The sequence below is a fragment of the Mchenga conophoros genome, linkage group LG4, assembly GCF_057382185.1.
Source record: "Mchenga conophoros isolate Kocher_MC1m ecotype Shallow Benthic linkage group LG4, M_conophoros_male_GT1.1, whole genome shotgun sequence".
Taxonomy (NCBI): domain Eukaryota; kingdom Metazoa; phylum Chordata; class Actinopteri; order Cichliformes; family Cichlidae; genus Mchenga; species Mchenga conophoros.
In genome coordinates this window covers 4,881,925-4,899,183 of record NC_140529.1, presented here as the reverse complement: position 1 = coordinate 4,899,183, position 17,259 = coordinate 4,881,925, and the positions used below count along the sequence as shown (strand labels likewise).

The 17,259-nt window shown below is 46.5% G+C and overlaps 1 protein-coding gene across 4 annotated transcripts in view; it reads right to left on the bottom strand.

The window, feature by feature from the left end:
* smg1 (SMG1 nonsense mediated mRNA decay associated PI3K related kinase) overlaps positions 1 to 17,259 on the bottom strand; it is a 57,929-nt gene that overhangs the window by 12,265 nt on the left and 28,405 nt on the right. Inside the window, exons 28-46 of one of the 4 annotated variants that reach the window (XM_085270006.1) lie at positions 16,987 to 17,107; positions 16,314 to 16,562; positions 13,360 to 13,514; positions 12,536 to 12,671; positions 11,109 to 11,253; positions 10,835 to 10,973; positions 9,889 to 10,107; positions 9,591 to 9,771; positions 8,402 to 8,563; positions 7,821 to 8,035; positions 7,533 to 7,687; positions 6,259 to 6,481; positions 4,533 to 4,779; positions 2,629 to 2,864; positions 2,276 to 2,521; positions 2,018 to 2,156; positions 1,543 to 1,652; positions 702 to 920; positions 110 to 303 (exon numbers count right to left, since the gene is read on the bottom strand). In XM_085270006.1, coding sequence (XP_085126132.1) covers positions 110 to 303; positions 702 to 920; positions 1,543 to 1,652; positions 2,018 to 2,156; positions 2,276 to 2,521; positions 2,629 to 2,864; positions 4,533 to 4,779; positions 6,259 to 6,481; positions 7,533 to 7,687; positions 7,821 to 8,035; positions 8,402 to 8,563; positions 9,591 to 9,771; positions 9,889 to 10,107; positions 10,835 to 10,973; positions 11,109 to 11,253; positions 12,536 to 12,671; positions 13,360 to 13,514; positions 16,314 to 16,562; positions 16,987 to 17,107 — 3,491 coding nt within the window. The remainder of the gene's footprint in view (positions 1 to 109; positions 304 to 701; positions 921 to 1,542; positions 1,653 to 2,017; positions 2,157 to 2,275; positions 2,522 to 2,628; positions 2,865 to 4,532; positions 4,780 to 6,258; positions 6,482 to 7,532; positions 7,688 to 7,820; positions 8,036 to 8,401; positions 8,564 to 9,590; positions 9,772 to 9,888; positions 10,108 to 10,834; positions 10,974 to 11,108; positions 11,254 to 12,535; positions 12,672 to 13,359; positions 13,515 to 16,313; positions 16,563 to 16,986; positions 17,108 to 17,259) is intronic. The other 3 variants (XM_085270009.1, XM_085270008.1, XM_085270010.1) reach the window with 3 other exon arrangements.

Sequence of the window (17,259 nt, the reverse complement as noted above, 5' to 3'; positions counted from 1 at the left end):
AAACTTCAATGAATCCACCGGACGCACCTTTCAGTCTTTCAAATGTATATCCTTAAATGCACCTTTTGGCATGCATTTGAAAGAACATGAACAGTGTGCTGTGTCTGACCTTTGCTCCAGGGTGAAGATGTCGTGGTCAGGGTGGTTCTCTGCCCCCTCTAAGAAGGCGCTCTCCTCTTGTAGTTTAGCTTGGCGTTTCTCTCCTTGGCAGAGAAGCTCCTGCAGGACCAAGTACTCTTCTACGGCTTCTTCTACTTGTGGTAGGACCGCTAGCATTTCATCACGATTCTTAAACCAGTTCACCTGCACGAGGCCCACACAGAACAATAACACATTAAAAATATGAAATGCAGGAAAGGATTCATTCTACAGCCTGCAGGGTTGTTAAAAACAAAGCCAACCCTACTCCTGCCTATTTAGACAATGTGAGCTGTAAGAGCAATAACTGTAGTGTCAGTCAGCTGTGGATTAACCTGGAATGACAGATAAAAGCCACTAATATTCTCCTTCTTTACACTGTAACGCAGTCCTTATTTAACTTTCTCCCCTATTTATTGTTCTCACTGCCAGACAAAGTGAAGCAACATTGACAACTGCAATTAAAGAAACGGCTGCAACCATGGCAACCTGAGACACCACCACAGAACCGACTGGATTTGCTGATAAGGTGCTGTATGATTATTTGACATCTGTGAACTCACCTTGATCTCAGCCACCCTGGAGGAGAAGAGAGAGCGCGTGATGTCTCTCTCCATGTCCCGCTTGCTCTTTTTGCTGTCAGCCTGTTGGCCTCCCCCTCCGTACACTGCACCCGCAAATCCTACCTCTCCCCCCGCGGTCCAGTCCACCAGAGGGTCGTACACGAAGGCCTCCAGCAGGGTCAGTAAGGTCTCTCTGCCTCGTCGCATTATCTGAACCACCTAGAAACACACATCCCACTTGATTTTTCCCCCCACGTGTATTTTGACTTCCATCCTGTCACAATAGCCGACAGCTCTAACATCTCCATGTTTCAGTGCATGGGAAATATCCCGAGGTACAAAACGTGCACTGGCTACATCCCTCTAACAAACAGCCTGTAAGCTGCAGCAAACTGTAAAAACAAACTGTCACTCCATCTACTGCTTAATTTTACCTTCATTATTCTAAACTGTGCAAAAAAAGCCACTCGTCTCAATATTTATCAATTACAGCCCAGTGGGAATACTTTCCAATCGTGACCCTCAGGGAAACAATCATCTCAGGCTCATGTGTTCATTTTATAAGCTCCAACATATTGAACACTTTGAACTTGGCTCTCGCTTCATCAGCAGCAAGAGATGAAGATCCTCATTCTAACAGCAGAGGTGGGCGGTGGTATGGTGTACCTGCCACGGGGCACACTGCGACTATGCTACGTGAAATTAGTCCAATCTGTTACAAGGTGTGTGAGAAATGCTACTGATGATAACATAGACGGGTGTGTTTTAGATACCCTTTCACAGATGGGTTGAGTTAACGCCTGTACAAATGGTTTTATATGCAGTGTGATGTGAGAGTAACCTGTTCACAGGACAGCCTGAAGATGCCCTCCACCCCAGTGACTCCCAGAGCCATCTCGATGTTGTGGGTCATCCTGAATGGGACCTTCTCTGGCACTCGCAGGCTTTTCCCTGGCAACACACACACACTTTGATACTGTGCACCCAGGAAAACGAGCAGGTCACCCACTACATGGAAAATCGATACTGTTCCACGCTAGCAGCCAAAAATAACCCCTCAGCTGGGTTTCCTCCAACATCTCAGTGTGTGATAAAGAGCTTTGAGTCTGATCATATTATGGGGGACTGTGGAGGAAAAGAGCTTTATTATATCTGCACAGAACAGGCTGACTAGCTGTGGTGAGCACTGTGTGAGTGGTGTTCACCTCTGTCCCTTTGCTTCTATCACATGCAGCACAATAGTTTTTTACCTTTTAATAAATGTGGTTCTAAACTATTCTCTTTAAAATGAATCGCAGCAACACAGTTAAACGCACCTTTTTCAAAGCATACGTTGTAGTCAATGTGCACCACCTCTCCAGTGGTCATGTCAATCAAAACGTTGTCAAGGTGACGGTCGCCAAGGCCAATAATGTATCCCACCATTGACATGACAGCAGTAGATCGGGCGTAGGACTGCAGACAGAGAAAAGGAAACAAAGAAACATCTGGATTACATTTCTGAGCATCTGTCCTTTTCTGAAACAGGAGACAAGGAAGAAGGTGAGAAACGCTTTGAATGCATCTCCTCGCACCTGAGTGACCCTCCACCACTCGCTCGGCGTGGTGCAAGAACACCAGAGCTCCTTGGACAGAAGGTTGGACGGCGTTGCTTCCATCAACTCTTTCAGAACCTCCTTCATAACGCTGAGAGGCCAGTCTCTCCGTGTCACATCCACACTCAGCCCCACTGCCTTTAGAGCCGGCCCGATGCGACTGTAGTACAGTTCACTGGGGCGGGGCACTGGAGGTATAGGCTGCTGTGGGAAGGAGTCCTGGGCCTGCTCAGAAAACAAAGTCACGTCACTAACCAGTAATACGGGCCCGAAACCAGAAAGCGCTCGCCGCCTGACCAGTGTTAAAGCCGTGTGTTACAGTGCAGACAAACCTCTACCTTCTGAGCCTGCTGCACAGCCTCCCTCTGCTGCCAGCGTTTGTAGAGGCCAAAGAGGGGCGTGGCACCGTCCACCCACTGGATCAGCCCTGAACGAGTTCCAAGCGGCGTGACAGAATAGTGTCGGGCATGGAAGTGTGGTTGCTCCTGCTGATTGATCTTGGTGAACATGGTGTTGACAATTGACAAGAACTGCATGATGCGCTCATCCAAATGCAAATCCTCCAGACCTGAGAGAAACTTCAGTCACTATTTCATCACAAAGGAAACTTTGACATTTTTCCCTTTGCTTTCTACGCACAACACACAGCTCACGAGCTCAGAGGGATCATTGGCGGTTCACATAAAAGCTTTTTAATGACAACTCTGTCTTGGTAAAATGACACTGTACAAACGATTTAGTATGAACACCCACAGAAAACGTTTGTGCTACTCTCAACTCACCCCCAGCTTCTGTCAGGTCTGCGTTTCTTTCTCACGTTCTGTATTTCACATGTACGTGCTGACTCGAAAAAACTCAATCGTGGATACTAATCTGGGCGACCCCGAGTTTACACACAGATGATGTACGTTGAATGTGACGCAGGAAACGAGCAACTAGAGAGCCTAACATCGGGTCAGCGGGTCGAATGATGAAACAAACAAAATATATATGAAAATAAAAAGAATTGGATTTCTTACAGACCTTTTTATAATAACAATCACTATAATGCCAAGTGTCAAAGGTGCTCTTGGGAGGACCCTGTCTTAAAGTGCTTGGACCCCATTTGTTAAAAATAAAATTAGGCATCTGTCACGCAGGCGTGGGGACCAACTGGCAAATATATAAATCAAAGGCTGCATTACCCAACCTTTGGTTAGCACTTGTTGCTGCTGGTTGTCACTAGTTAAAATTAGCTACACCAAAAACCTTGTGGCTGCCACAGTTACGACTTATTTGCTAACTATCGACTGTTAGCAAAACAAAGTACAATAAAAACTGGAAACAGAACCTTCGCCTTCAAAGTAAAAGCTGCGCCTCACTGCTACAGGAAACACTTTTTGGTTGGAATACCATCGTCACTATTTCGCTATAACGTTGCAGATAAAAGTCTTCCATGCAAATTGTGGGTGACCATGGCAACTGCCACGTTTTGTGGAGTACCACCATCTTTATGACCAGCTTCACCTTACAACTGGCCCCACCTCCAGCAGCCAGCTGGGGAATATTCATTTGTCCTGTTTAGTAACACAGCTTGCATTCAAACTGCGTCAAACACAGAAGATGTTCTCAGAAACTACAGACTCAACGGGTCGATGTGCCTCTCTCATACTTCATGTTCTAATGACTTTACTAACATTACTTTATCTGTTTCAAAGCACTCCTCTGCCCACTGAAAATCAACAAAAATGAGAACAACTAAGCTGTAGTGCCTCTTCACCTCACTGTACAATACCTTTTGTGCAATACTTCTGTAAATAGTCAACGGTGCAATAGACTCAATACTTGAAATGTGCAATTCACTTGTATTTTTATTTTTATTCCTATTTATTCTATTTATCCCCTTCGTATATTTTATTTATATTGTCTCTGTATTTATGTGTGTGTGTGTGTGTATATGTATATATATATATATATATATATATATATATATATATATATATATAATTCTGTAACTCTGTAACTTCTGTCGGTGCTGTGCTTTTTTGGAAATCAAATTTCCCAGAGGAACCCACCCGAGGGATTAATAAAGTTCTATCTAATCTAATCTAATCTAAAAGCCAGGCTTCAGTTGTTCACAGAACACAACTGTCAATATTACCAACTGAATGCTAATGCAGTTTTTACGTTTCCTGTTCCCTGCAGCTTTAGAAGACTGTTTCCATCTACGACTGCTGCTGCGACCGAGTTTCCCCACCTTTAAAGAGGTACGGGTAGTTGTGTCCATCTGAGCCCAGGAAGAACAGTTTCTTTGGCTTGGTCTTGGTTGGCAGTATGGTGATGGTGTTCCCTACACTCTGTATGGTCACTGCATCTAATGCCGATGCCTCGCCAGGTAGAGCAATCTCTGTTGTAGTCATGGAAACCAGGCGGGGACTAATCTCGTCCAGATGCAGCAGATAGCTGGTTCTCTTCTGAGCACGCTGTTGCAGGCTCATCATGATCTGTCCAACACAGACAGCACATCAGTCAGGTTTGGAACAGCTACACAATATAAAACTATGGAAATATCAAGGATCCTACATCTGTGGAAGTGATGCATCTCAACATAACAGAATACATACACAGGTACATCTTCACAGGTGCTGGGAAAACAATTCCTGTGTATATTTAACACACACTGCACACAAATACACAGTTTGCTAAGGACAAAATGACACTCGGTGGATCATCAACCGTTTGACAGCTGGATTTGAAATCACACGTAGTTGAAAGTGAAAACTGAATGTGCAGACTGAGTGGGCTCTCCTTCCAGACCTGAACCAGGACATCAGCGAGCTCGGGGGCAGAGTTTTTGGCAGAGTCAGACGCACCGATGGCCCAGAGGTTCTCAGTTGGACTCAGACCTGGGGAACATCAACGCCTTCATCTTCCAGGAACGTCACAGACACAATGGCCATGTGAGCTGCACACAGTCCTGGACCAGGAGGAGACCAGGGCCCTCTGCACCAGCACCAGGTTGACAAATGGTAAATGGCCTGTATTTGTATAGCGCTTTTAATAGTCCCTAAGGACCCCAAAGCGCTTTACACACCCAGTCATCCACCCATTCACACACTGGTGATGGAGCTACATTGTAGCCACAGCTGCCCTGGGCAGACTGACTGAAGCGAGGCTGCCGGACACTGGCGCCACCGGCCCCTCTGACCACCACCAGTAGGCAACGGGTGAAGTGCCTTGCCCAAGGACACAACGACCGAGACTGTCCGAGCCGGGGCTCGAACCGGCAACCTTCCGATTACAAGGCGAACTCCTAACTCTTGAGCCACGATCGCCCCAAAGGCAATGAGGAAATGATTTCACTAAGCTGCAAGCAGCATACGCTGTTACAACTCTATCACAGGTGCTCCCGTCCATGAAGGGAACACTGCACCTGTGGTGGGGTCGCAAGTTCTGATGTTTCTGCTGTGAACAGATTCCACTGAAGGATGTGAGGCCATTCCACCTGATCAGAAACGGTACCTGTAGCCCACTGGTTGGTATGTCATGCTGCAGGGCTCTCAGCCCCCCTCTAACAATGGAGCAAATACCAGGCCCTGGGTTAAAACCTTTTTATTGGCCTGTTTGAGTTTCCTGGTTTAACAGTCCATCTCTTGGCTTCCACAGTCCTGAGACTTGGCTGGGAGACAAAGCAAAGCCTTCTTACGATGACATGCTGGCCCGAACGTGCAGCAGGTGGGACGACACGTCACTATCAGCAGTGACACTAACAACACAAAACCGAGCTAAAGTCAGTGAGCAGGATGAGGTAAGCAACCACCACCACTGCATTTTTAAGGGTCGTCTTGTTGTCGCCTGTTCAGTGAACCTGTTGTCACACGCTGTTCATCAGTTTCTGCTCCCATTGCTATCCCTGCAGCTTACAGAACTTGAATAATTTGAAAATAAAACCATGGTCATCACTAACACAAAGCACATCATACCTGTTTGAAGGGAAGCCAGCTACTGGCTGGATTAGCCGGGTTTACGGGGTTTCTTAGACGCTCCAGGGCAGACGTGATGGCATCACCGTAGGTCTGCTGAAACCAGGATTCATGCGGCGTCTCTGCCGGAGCTGCTGTGATGCTGCACACATGATCCAGGGCAAAAACCACGGGACGCATCAGAGCAGAGTGCTTTTCACGCATTATGGCAATCTTTTCATCCCTGCAGATCAACAAATGGTATTGGGAGATCAGACAAGCCTAGTAAGAACTTTACTTTTCATTGAACACAGAAAAATACAGATCAGCAACTGACTGGTGACTGCCAGCACCAGCCCTCAGCCTCCTGAGACCTCCCACGCTGCTCGCCCAGCGGGGTGACGACAGTACCCCAAATCAGCCTTTTACAGCTGAGGGGTAATAGCTTTTCCACAGGCTGGTTTTCATCATGTCATCGCTGAACTTTTAAACCACCAGTAACAAATGATTAAGGTTCTACAGGTTCCACAACAGATGAGACCGGGAGCATTGAAGCAACTACAGGACATGGACTGTCAATGGAGTCCAGAGTTTTAGCACAAGAGGGTGGAGTTCAGATGTTCTTACCTTTGACGTGGATGACTCAGTTAGGGAAATACGAGAGAAACGTAAAGAAAGTACAGCTTACAACTAACCAGTGCAACCATAACCTGCAAGGTCCAGTAACGACTAGTGCACATCTACAAACCGATGCGGGATGAGCGGACTAGTTGTGCACTGGTGTGTTACATCACCATTCTTAATTCAAGGTGCTGAGGAATTCTAGGAGCGTACCATCTGTGTGATATCAACCAAGGTCTGAAAGATCGTGTTTTGGACCTGAAATGCTTCCTAAAACAGATGAAAGTCAGAAGGTTCCAGAATCTGTTTTGGGTCACGAGGAGTTAGGAAGGACGTCTAAGTGGTGTATGGTAGCAGCATTGTTCTACTCTGAACATTCAAAGTGCTTTTTACTACAAGCACATGCTGACACTGAGGTGGACAGACTGGGCACCAACCTTCCAACTGGTAGAAAACCCCTCCTGAGCCACAGCCATTTGGTATTAGTGGGTCTATTTCTGGTCACTCAAGAAAGCACTTTCCATAGTGAGACCTTTGCTTATTGTTGGCTCCATGGCACCAAATGAACTGTGGGCCAGCAGCGGTTAGCTTTGATTTGAGATGTTTTTTCAAACAACGATGTACACAGAAAAAAGCAGACCCTATCCTGAGGCTAAGGTCAAAGCAAGTCTCACCTGCGCAGTGTGTTATTGTTCTGCACTCTCTTGACCTCATCCTCCAGCTGCTGGATCTTGCGTAGGACGTGCATGTGCTGCTGTTGTAACACACCTAGCCACAGTTCATCCCACAGCAACGTGACTCTGCGCAGCTCACCCACCAGCTGCTGGACCTGGTCGGCACACACAAGTCAATCATTTGAGAAAATCACATTTCTTTTAACTGAACTTTAGCTGTAGTTGATTCAAGTATAAACAGTATAGCCCCCCCCCATACAAAACGTGTAACCGCGGTCAGCCTTCTACCTGAAGCACCATGCTAGGGTTGGCTAAAGACAGCTTCTCCACAATCTTGCTGTAACAGTCCTGCATCATGGCTTGGTCTTGACTTGAACAGGTCGCCAGCTCTTCTGATGATCTGCCTTGTTCATCACTCCCAAGCTGCTCCTCTTCATCCACACCTAGGTCCTCTCCTTGTATGCTCCCCAAGAAGGTAGGCAGAGCTGACGGCAGTTTGCTCCCTGTTTGCAAAATTAACCAATCGAGAGGAGAAGTCAGAAAAACGAGCACAGGGTGTCTGATGTCAGAGACTCCCTTTCAAACCATGCAGACTTGTTTCAGAATATTAAGTGTAACCTGCCAGATCACATTTATACCACCAAAATAAAACAAATGCATCTGGAGTAACAATACATTTACTGCATTAACTGCTAAGGATTTTTTTATACAGTCTCCTATTTTTCTGACTATGTATTAGTCATTTCTTGCACATATGACTAATACCGAGTGAACAAGCAAAGTGAAATATTTGAGATATTAATGTAGAACTCTTTAAACAGCTGGAGAGAACATGGCTGCAACAAGAAAGAAAAGAAAAGTAAGCCTACCTGCATTCTGAGCTTCCCCTCCCAGGGAGAGTGAGCCTACAATGGCAGGGTAGAGGATGAGGTGTGGGGAGTCCTGGGCCACACGGCACAGCAGGCTGCATATGCTTTGTCGGATGTACGCCTCCGGATGGTTGAGACGCGAAAAAAGCTGTGGGATGATACCTGAAGACAACACGAAGAATCAGTACATGAAAAGCAACAAGTACATACTTTATGACTAGCTAAATGCTAAATGTTGAAAGTGTGGTCTTTTGGTACCCTTGGCTGACCGACATAAACAAGAGTTTACAGCAGGAGTCTCCAACTCCAGTCCTCGAGAGCTACTGTCCTGCAGCTTTTAGATGGATCCCTACTCCAACAGCTAAATCAGATGGTTGGATCTCCTCTTCAGCAGCCATCAAGTTTGGCAAACACCTGATAACAAGCCATTCATTTGATTCAGGCGTGTCAGAACAAGGATGCTTCTAAAAGCTGCAGCACGGTAGCTCTCGAGGACTGGGGCTGGACACCGCTGATTTACAGCACGGACCAAACATTCCCAGGTCTGCTCTAGAGTTCGGAGCTTGACCACAGAGATATTCTCATGTCCTTATTACTCGCAGAGTAACCCTAACCTATCACTGTGGCTGTTTTTATTCATTACATTATGTAAACCAGGCATCACTGGACAGAACATCAGTAACCTTTCAGCAGTCACTTGGTACCCTGGAGCCAACAGAGCACAGACTGCCCCCTGACCACATGAACAGCACACATTTCCACTAACTTAATTTCTCTTCTTCCCCCAGTGAACTCTGTGGATCAGACACCCTGTGCTTGTTTGCCAGTTCTGGCCGGGTTGGGAGACACGGTCAGAGACTTCAGGGCAAGAGACAGACCCCTGAGGGCATCAGGCTCTGAGGACCAGTGGCCTTCACATCATGATGAAGGTGTTTGTTACAAACGGACAAGACTGTTTGTCCACTGTGTTTGTTTTCATCTTCACATGCTCTTCTTTTCCATCTCATCTGCCCCTCACTGCCATCAATTTCCATCAGGGAATCGAGAGGTTTTCACTCCAGTGTTGGGAGCTCTTAATGTATGTAAGCTTCAACTATGAGTGAAAAACCCATCTATTATATCCATCACACTCACACACACACACACACACACACACACACACACACAGTAAACCTGCATTAGGACATACCCCTCCAGGGTGCCGTAGGAGTCGAAGCTAAGCCTAGCTCAAGCCCCTCTCTCAGTTCACCGGCATGCTTCACCAGAAGACGCAGGAGACGCAGCGTTGCCATGACAATTACGTCATCATTGCTCTGCTTGCTGCTGTGATATGAAAGCAGCACTTTGGGGTCATCTTCATCTACAGGGACCTAAAACCAAACACACAGAGTGAGGGAGTGAACCAAGCGCTGCACTTACATCTATGTCATGATCTTCACATGGCAGTCACTGTTTCACAGTCATCAGCTTTAGGAACTCAGCCTCACGTGTCCAGCATTGAGCTTGAGGAAGGTGAAATAGGCCTGGCAGGAGATGCGGTAGAGACCAAAGATACGGTCCACGACCAGTCTCCAAACTCGGATCAGACCATCTGTAACCTGCTGGCTGGCCTCCCCCAGCCAAGGGCACGAACTGGTGAGCTGCCGCCAAATCACGTCCACCATGTCATCCTCATCATCTTCCTGCTGCAGAGCCATTTCCTCATCCTGACATAAAGCAGAACATCAGGGTTGACACAGGCTGCAGAAAAGAATCCAAGAATATACAAACAATGACTGTTGAAAACACCAAGCGTGCACTGAATACAAGCTCGAACACAACAAAGCATGTGAGAAGAGTCCGGACAGAGGTCAGAAGCATCAAAACACAGCAGTACAAGCCACAATGTGTAAGACGTCCCTGTTCAAGTACGTATACCTGTGCATGAGATCAGATCACTACATATGCCAGCAGCAGCCTACAGGAGCTGATGGCACCTCTGACAGACATGTACTGACCAAGCCTGTTACTGAAGTGTACTACGCAACTGCCATCGCCTCTTCAAGCAGTGAACACAGCTGCAGAAACTGACGCAAGGTCCACACGCCTCAGGCAGCAGCTGGTGTCCTCGCAGCGCTACTACGCCCAGTGTACTACGCAACTGCCATCGCCTCTTCAAGCAGCGAGCACAACTGCAGAAACTGACGCAATCGTCTTTTTTAAATAAACAGGTAAATGTGTCAAACACCATTACGGCCGTGGTCACAAGTCAGTATTTTAAAAACACAGATGCTGAGGTAGATGAAAGGGAAGCTGGCACATTGGAGACGGAGGCAAAGGTGGAGAGAAAACCCGAGCACAGGTCCACACGCCTCAGGCAGCAGCTGGTGTCCTCGCAGCGCTACTACGCCCAGTGTACTATATGTACGTGCTATCAGCTGTTCAGGACTTTACCTGGATACCAGTAGGTCGACACATGGCCTGTCCCAGAATACTGAAGATCATGTCCTTGTCTTCTTCACTTGTTGTTGCTGGCAGCAGCTCCTCTATCTCCTTCTTTTCCCCAGGAAGAAGAGGCAGTCCCTCCCCTTGGCTGAAGAGGAGAAGCTCCATTAAAAGTAATGTTTCCACTGTGTTGTTGGGCCACCGAAGACATTACGCAGACCAGTAGAGCATACACAACAGTCTGTGTGTGTGTGTGTGTGTGTGTGTGTGTGTGTCCACTAACCTGGCATTATCGACTACCTTCCTGCCCCAGCGGTAAGCCCAGCTGGCCAGGGCTGCCCAGGACTTTGCCACATCTGGAGCCAGACTGGTGGACAACTGATACAGCTGACCCAACACGAAGTCTGGCTCTCCAACACCCACATTGACTGTACAGGGAAGAACATTAACATCAAACATTTTAGAGGGTTGTGGATATTTCAGTATTCATCTGCAGGTACATGGTGTCTCATCATTTTGAGTAATTTGTCCTCCTGAGCCTGGGAAGCATGTTTAACTTCTAGTTATCTGGGATTAGTTGGACTGGAGAAAGAAAGTGTAACAAAACGATTCAGTGTTTTTTAGTTTAAAGATCTTAAGTGTTCATCATGTGCAGAAAAGCCAACATGTACTGCCGACATAAGAGGACAGAGTGTCAGGTTAATATGGACGTACACCTGTCAAAAGTTCAGACACACCGTCTCATTTAATGGTTTTTGTTATTTTCATGAGTAAGTAACATTTATTTCTATAGCACTTTTTAAAACAGGAAGTTGTTTCAAAGTGCTTCACATGGGAATAGAAAACATAAGACATTGTAGATTCTCACTGAAGCCATCAAAACTATGAACGAACACGTGGAAATATGTAGTGAACAAAAACGTGGGAAATAACTCCAAACATGTTTGATATTTCAGATTCTTTGCTTTGCTCTCTCGGCGTCTCCATGAGCTTCATGAGGTCGTCTCCTGAAATGGTTTCCAACAGTCTGGAAGGAGTTCAGAGATGCTGAGCACTTGTTGGTCCTTTGCCTTCACTCTGCGCTCCATCTCATCCCAAACCATCTCCACTGAGGTCAGGTGACTGTGGAGGCCAGGCTGTCTGGTCAGCACTGCATCACTCTCCTTCTTGGTCAGATAGCCCTGACACAGCCCGGAGGTGTGTTTGGGGTCATCGTCCTGTTGGAATTTAAACGATGGGATGGTGTGTGTCTGCAGGATGGTAGCCATGCTGGTTCAGTTTGCCTTCAATTTTGAATGAATCCCCAACAGTGTCACCACCACTGAACCCTGACAGGCACAGCTGTGAGCTGAAACCATGTCAGGTGACTACATCATGAAGCTCACTGAGAGCAGGGTTTGCAGCTCTGCCAACAAAGCAAACAGTGGCTACTAAAATATATTTATTAAGTTTTTCTTTGTCACATAACTCCATATATGCTGCTTCATATATTTGATGTCTTCAGTGTAGAAAGTCATAACAATAAAGAAAAACCATTAAATGAGGAGGCGTGTCCACACTTGAGTGGTAGTATAGTAGACTGGGAAATTAAAGTGGTACATCCCAACTCTGCATTATTGAGAAGTCATTGATTTAGAGTTAAGAGGGGGACAATCAACATTACTGCAGCCCAGAGAAGTCCTGTGTGAATACATCAGGTTCCAATGGTACCTGAAATCTCAGCAGTGACTGATGGGATGGCCTGATCCTCCAGGGGCAGTTCCAGCAGAGCAGCAATGTTCCTGCTCAGAGCCGACATGCTGCCCAGAGCGCTGCATGCGTTCACTGCTGCAGATTTCTTTACCACCTACAAAAACATTAACAGCCTGAAAGCATGCATTTTAAAGATATATCCAAACAATCACATCTGCTATATTAGACATATTTTATTCTTTTCTAAAATGTGTCAAAGATGCTTCAAGAAGTCCTTTACCCTATTTTTTATGTTTTGGTTAAATATCTTTAACAGGACAATAAAGAAGGGGGGTCAGCACATGCCTCCATGGTGGATTACAACCTGGGCTTTTCACTTTCCTTATGGTATATGCAGCACCTGTCCACCCCAGCAACATAATCCGATCGCCTGCACCAACACTGAACACAATCTTCAGAATGCTGGAGATGAGTGCACTTTGTGGGCTGAATAAAGTGATCAGGGAAGCTGGCTCTGCAGCAACCTGGACACGTCAGAAGCTTCTGGTGGAGAAGACAATCAGCACCACCACAAGCTGTGCGTCTGCATATCTGGCTGTTTAACACAGACCTGGGTCAGCTTTCACTTACTTAGAGTTGAGTAACAGAGGAAATGTTGCTTCTCTTAACCAGGACAAATATCAGCTGAGCCAAAGCAGGTTAGAGGGTTAGGTCCCATCATTGGTCCGATTCTTACATTTAATGTTCTTGTGTTCTATTAACTTCACTGTACTGCTTTCACGTTAGGCACAGCTCTTTGCATACGTGATTATCATTACCAAATATTCCAAAAAGCAGTAAACCTGTTTGAGCTGAGGCGTCATGTCCTTCCAGTCGGCCAGCAACCATTTGCAGAGTGTCAGCAGCGAGCGGCAGGCGGCGCCTTCATTCTTCCCCAAATGGCAATAAGACAGAGCAGCTTTGCTCAGCATCTCCATGGCTGTCAGTGACTGACCTGCTGAGAAACAACCACTTAGAAAACAGAGCCTCAGGACCCTCATCAATGCTCTGCACATACACCTGGGTTTTTGTAAAATAGGGTTGGATTAGGATCTCTGGTTTCAGTGGCATTACTGCTAAACAGCTCGACAGGGACTTGAAGGGAGAAACTTCCATATTTGTTTTATAAGATGTCAAACTGTGTGTGCTTTTTAAATTATTCTGCTAAGTGGACTCACAGCATCTGTCGTAACTACAGTGCCACTGTCTGTTTTTCTGATGTATTGATAACTAATTATCATTATTATTGCTTCCAGCTGCTGGCAGCAAGGACAGAGGAAGGCTGGCAGACCCCAGGTCAGGTCTGCCAGGCTTTCTTCAGCAAAGAGAACCAGCTGATGACTGACTCAGAGCGCACACACGAGCAAACTCATCTCTGTAAAATTCAACTGGAGGAAAGGCGTTTAATATAAATGCTATTCAAAGTAGCTGTGCATAATTTTACATTCATGAGAAGGTTATGAGTAATTTCTTCTCTCTAACTGAGAGCAGCAAACTCTTTTTCCAGGCTACATGATGGTCTTCTAAATTAGTGAGACTCAATTTTCTATCCAGCTTCCAAGTTATCTGCTTTTTAAGGCGTGCATCTGAGAATTATACCACGGAGGCAAGCACTTTTTCAGAGGAGCTACAGGGTCCAGAGCCGTACACAGTGAAGATGGAAGGGAAGTTAGAAAACTATCCTTGATGCAAAAAGACTTTAGGTTGAGATGCACACCCGTGTGGAGCATGCATAGGTTCATCGCATGCTCAGGCTGCCTTGAGATCCACTCATGATCGTATCCACTGCGTGGCTTGTCCACACAAACTGCTCCACAGTCGGGTAGCTCACCAGGCTAACCTGTCAGGTGGCTGCTGCAGAGCAAGGCGAAATGGAGATACCTGAGGATCTGGCTGCAACACCAGGCGTGAGCTGGGCAGATGAGACCCACAGACCATCACTACCACTTTCCTGTTGCTGGAGCCACATGGAGGATGTGAGGGTTTCTCCCCTGCTGGAGTTCATATGAGAGGAGATGCTACAAGAACAGGGAGGAGGTTTTAACGAGAATGAAGAGGAGTCGGCCGACTCACAGTTCCTGCTGCCTGACAACAAGGAGGTGGACTCCAACTCCCTGGCTAGCATCAGCTGGGCTGCAAAGCACTCAGCTACCAGCTAGGTTGATAAACCTGCAATGGCGTCTCCCCTGGATTTCAACATGCAAGATATGTGTAAGCACGCAGCTTACATATACAAAAATCAGTCCATCTATCATTTACCCAAAGTCATCTTCATCTTCATAGCCCCGTCCCTCCCCTGGAAGGAAGGCCGCTTCCTTACTGATAAGTGCTACAAAGCAGCTGCTCTGTCAACGAGCAAATTAGTGGCTACTGGGAGAGCCACAGGCCTGGTGATTCTCCAGGAGCAGGCACGCTGGCTCAGGCTCACCAACCTCACAACTAAGGAAAAAGAGGAACTCCTTGTCAAGGAGTTCCTTGTTGACAAGATCAATGTCTCCGGTGCAGTCGTCAGAAGAACAGATAAAGAGATGGAGATGAGATGTGAGGAGAAAAGAGAGATGCTGGCTTTGAAACTGTGGCACCGTTTCAGGATCCCTAAAGTAGATAAGGTGCAGGGGCTCTCAAGAATCCACGGGCTGGGAAGCAGTCTTTGGGTGGATGTTACCATAGCCACCCGAGGGAAACCGATGCAAAGTTTTCCGTGTTGTTTTACAAGCACTTCTTCATGCACTCTGTATTAAAACTGTGCCGTTACGTGCATCCAGGCAGTTTGCCCACAGCGCTGTCACATTTTGTAAAACACATGAAAACATTAAACACGCTGAAAAACAGAGCAATGCTGTCGGCTATTACACAGCCCGCAGAGTCGCGTTTCCATGGCTGTGACCATGCAGACACCTCGCTCACTTCTCATGGAGGTAACGGGCCACCGGGACAGCATGTCTTACACACTTGACCACAAGAGGGCACCAACATGCTATCTGTGGCAAAGTGGTCAGAGGAAATACAAATGCCTGTTTGGTCAAGCGTGTAGGAGAGAAGCTCTCAAGAGCATCAGTCGTGCATTCAGTTCTCCCAGAACATACGAAGATCAATGTGCGGCTTAATCCCCGCATAGAACCGGCGCCTTTTAGCCGCCGTCTTTCGTCTCAGAGGAACAACAGCAGCTGGATACCTTGTGTCCAGTCTGTGCATTTATATGGACAGGACCTGGAGTTTTAGGTTGTCTGAGTAACCCTCTATAAATAAAGTGAGGGTATACTACACATCAGTGAATGATCACTGAATAATTCTTGAAAAATGAAATTTGTCATAAACGGCTGCAGAAACAGTTTTTACTAAATGAAAAGTGATGCAGACACAGAGTCAGCTGCCATCCTGATATCACAGCTCAGTAAACTGTCTCTGATGTGCGCTCCACATTTCTACCTTCACCTCAGAGTGAACACGCAGACGACCGAACGAAATCAGCTGTTCAGGAACCAAAACCTCAGTTTATGTTTAAGCACAAAGTTAGGCCAAGGTGCTGCTTGGACCCAGATCTCCCAGCTGTTTGCCCTTTCTAAATAATCACCTCACTGATTACAGTCAGGATTTTTCATCATATTACATTGATTTTAATCGTTTTGTTGGGTCTTCCTGGGTTTGGAGTGTGTGTGTGTGTGTGTGTGTGTGTGTGTGTGTGTGTTCGAGGTGAGCAGGTCCTTTTTTCCCATCCAATGGAGTGTAAGGTAGAGTAATGAAGATGTTCCCTCACCTGCAGTTCTTAGGACTTTGGCTTTTTCTATCTCCACCTCTGGTCCCCATTTCTCCCCCAGGGTGCCTTCAAGATTAAGACGCCTGAAGGCCTTGCACAGGTGCTCTTCCTGCTCTTCTTCTTGTGTTTGTGTGTCACTGAACTGTCTGAGCAGGCGAGATGCCAGTGTAATGTTGCCTTTTTTACGGGCAAATTTGACAGCAGTCAGACAAAGCTCCATTAGGTGGCTATCGGTGGAGGAAGAGTAACCTAAGCAAGAATGAGGAGAAATGTTAGAGGTTTACATGGACAAATACATCCAGCATGTTTCCACGGCCCTTTGTCTATGCAGCACAGTGATCACGTTCAGCCCAGCAAAAAGTACGTCTGCAGCACAAAGCTGGATTTGGGACTTTGTAAAGTAAGGTCAGGTCCAACCAACTTCTTCTCCAATCCAAGCTCAGGCTATTTTGGGGACGAGCTGAGGTACCAGCTGGACAGCCTGACCGATCATCCAACCACTGTACCGCCTGGGTTAACCCTCAGAGATACAAAGTGGCTTCATTTCTTTCTTGGAAGAATTGCTCTGACAATTTATGAAGCACGCATAAATTGTTTTTTTCTTCTTCGATGCTGCTGAAACAAAACTGAGGTGTGATTAATTCTCTCAGAAACAACAGGACTCAATGGTTACCCTTAAGTTTGTGGAGGAGTTGTCTCTGAAATGTGCTGTATCTGAGGGCATGAAGGAACAGCTGAGCATCCTGCTGCTTACAAGAGTTGAGAGCCTCACTGCACAGAGGAATCACGCAGTCCTGTGAAGAACAAAGGGTGAAGATAAGCTACGTTTCTTTAAACTGGACAATTACAGTTCAAGCTGGTGCTCATTGCAGCTGCTTCGTCTGAAGTTAAAGCTAGAAACCTAGAAAGTGTGTGTGTGTGTGTGTGTGTGTGTGTGTGCGCGCGC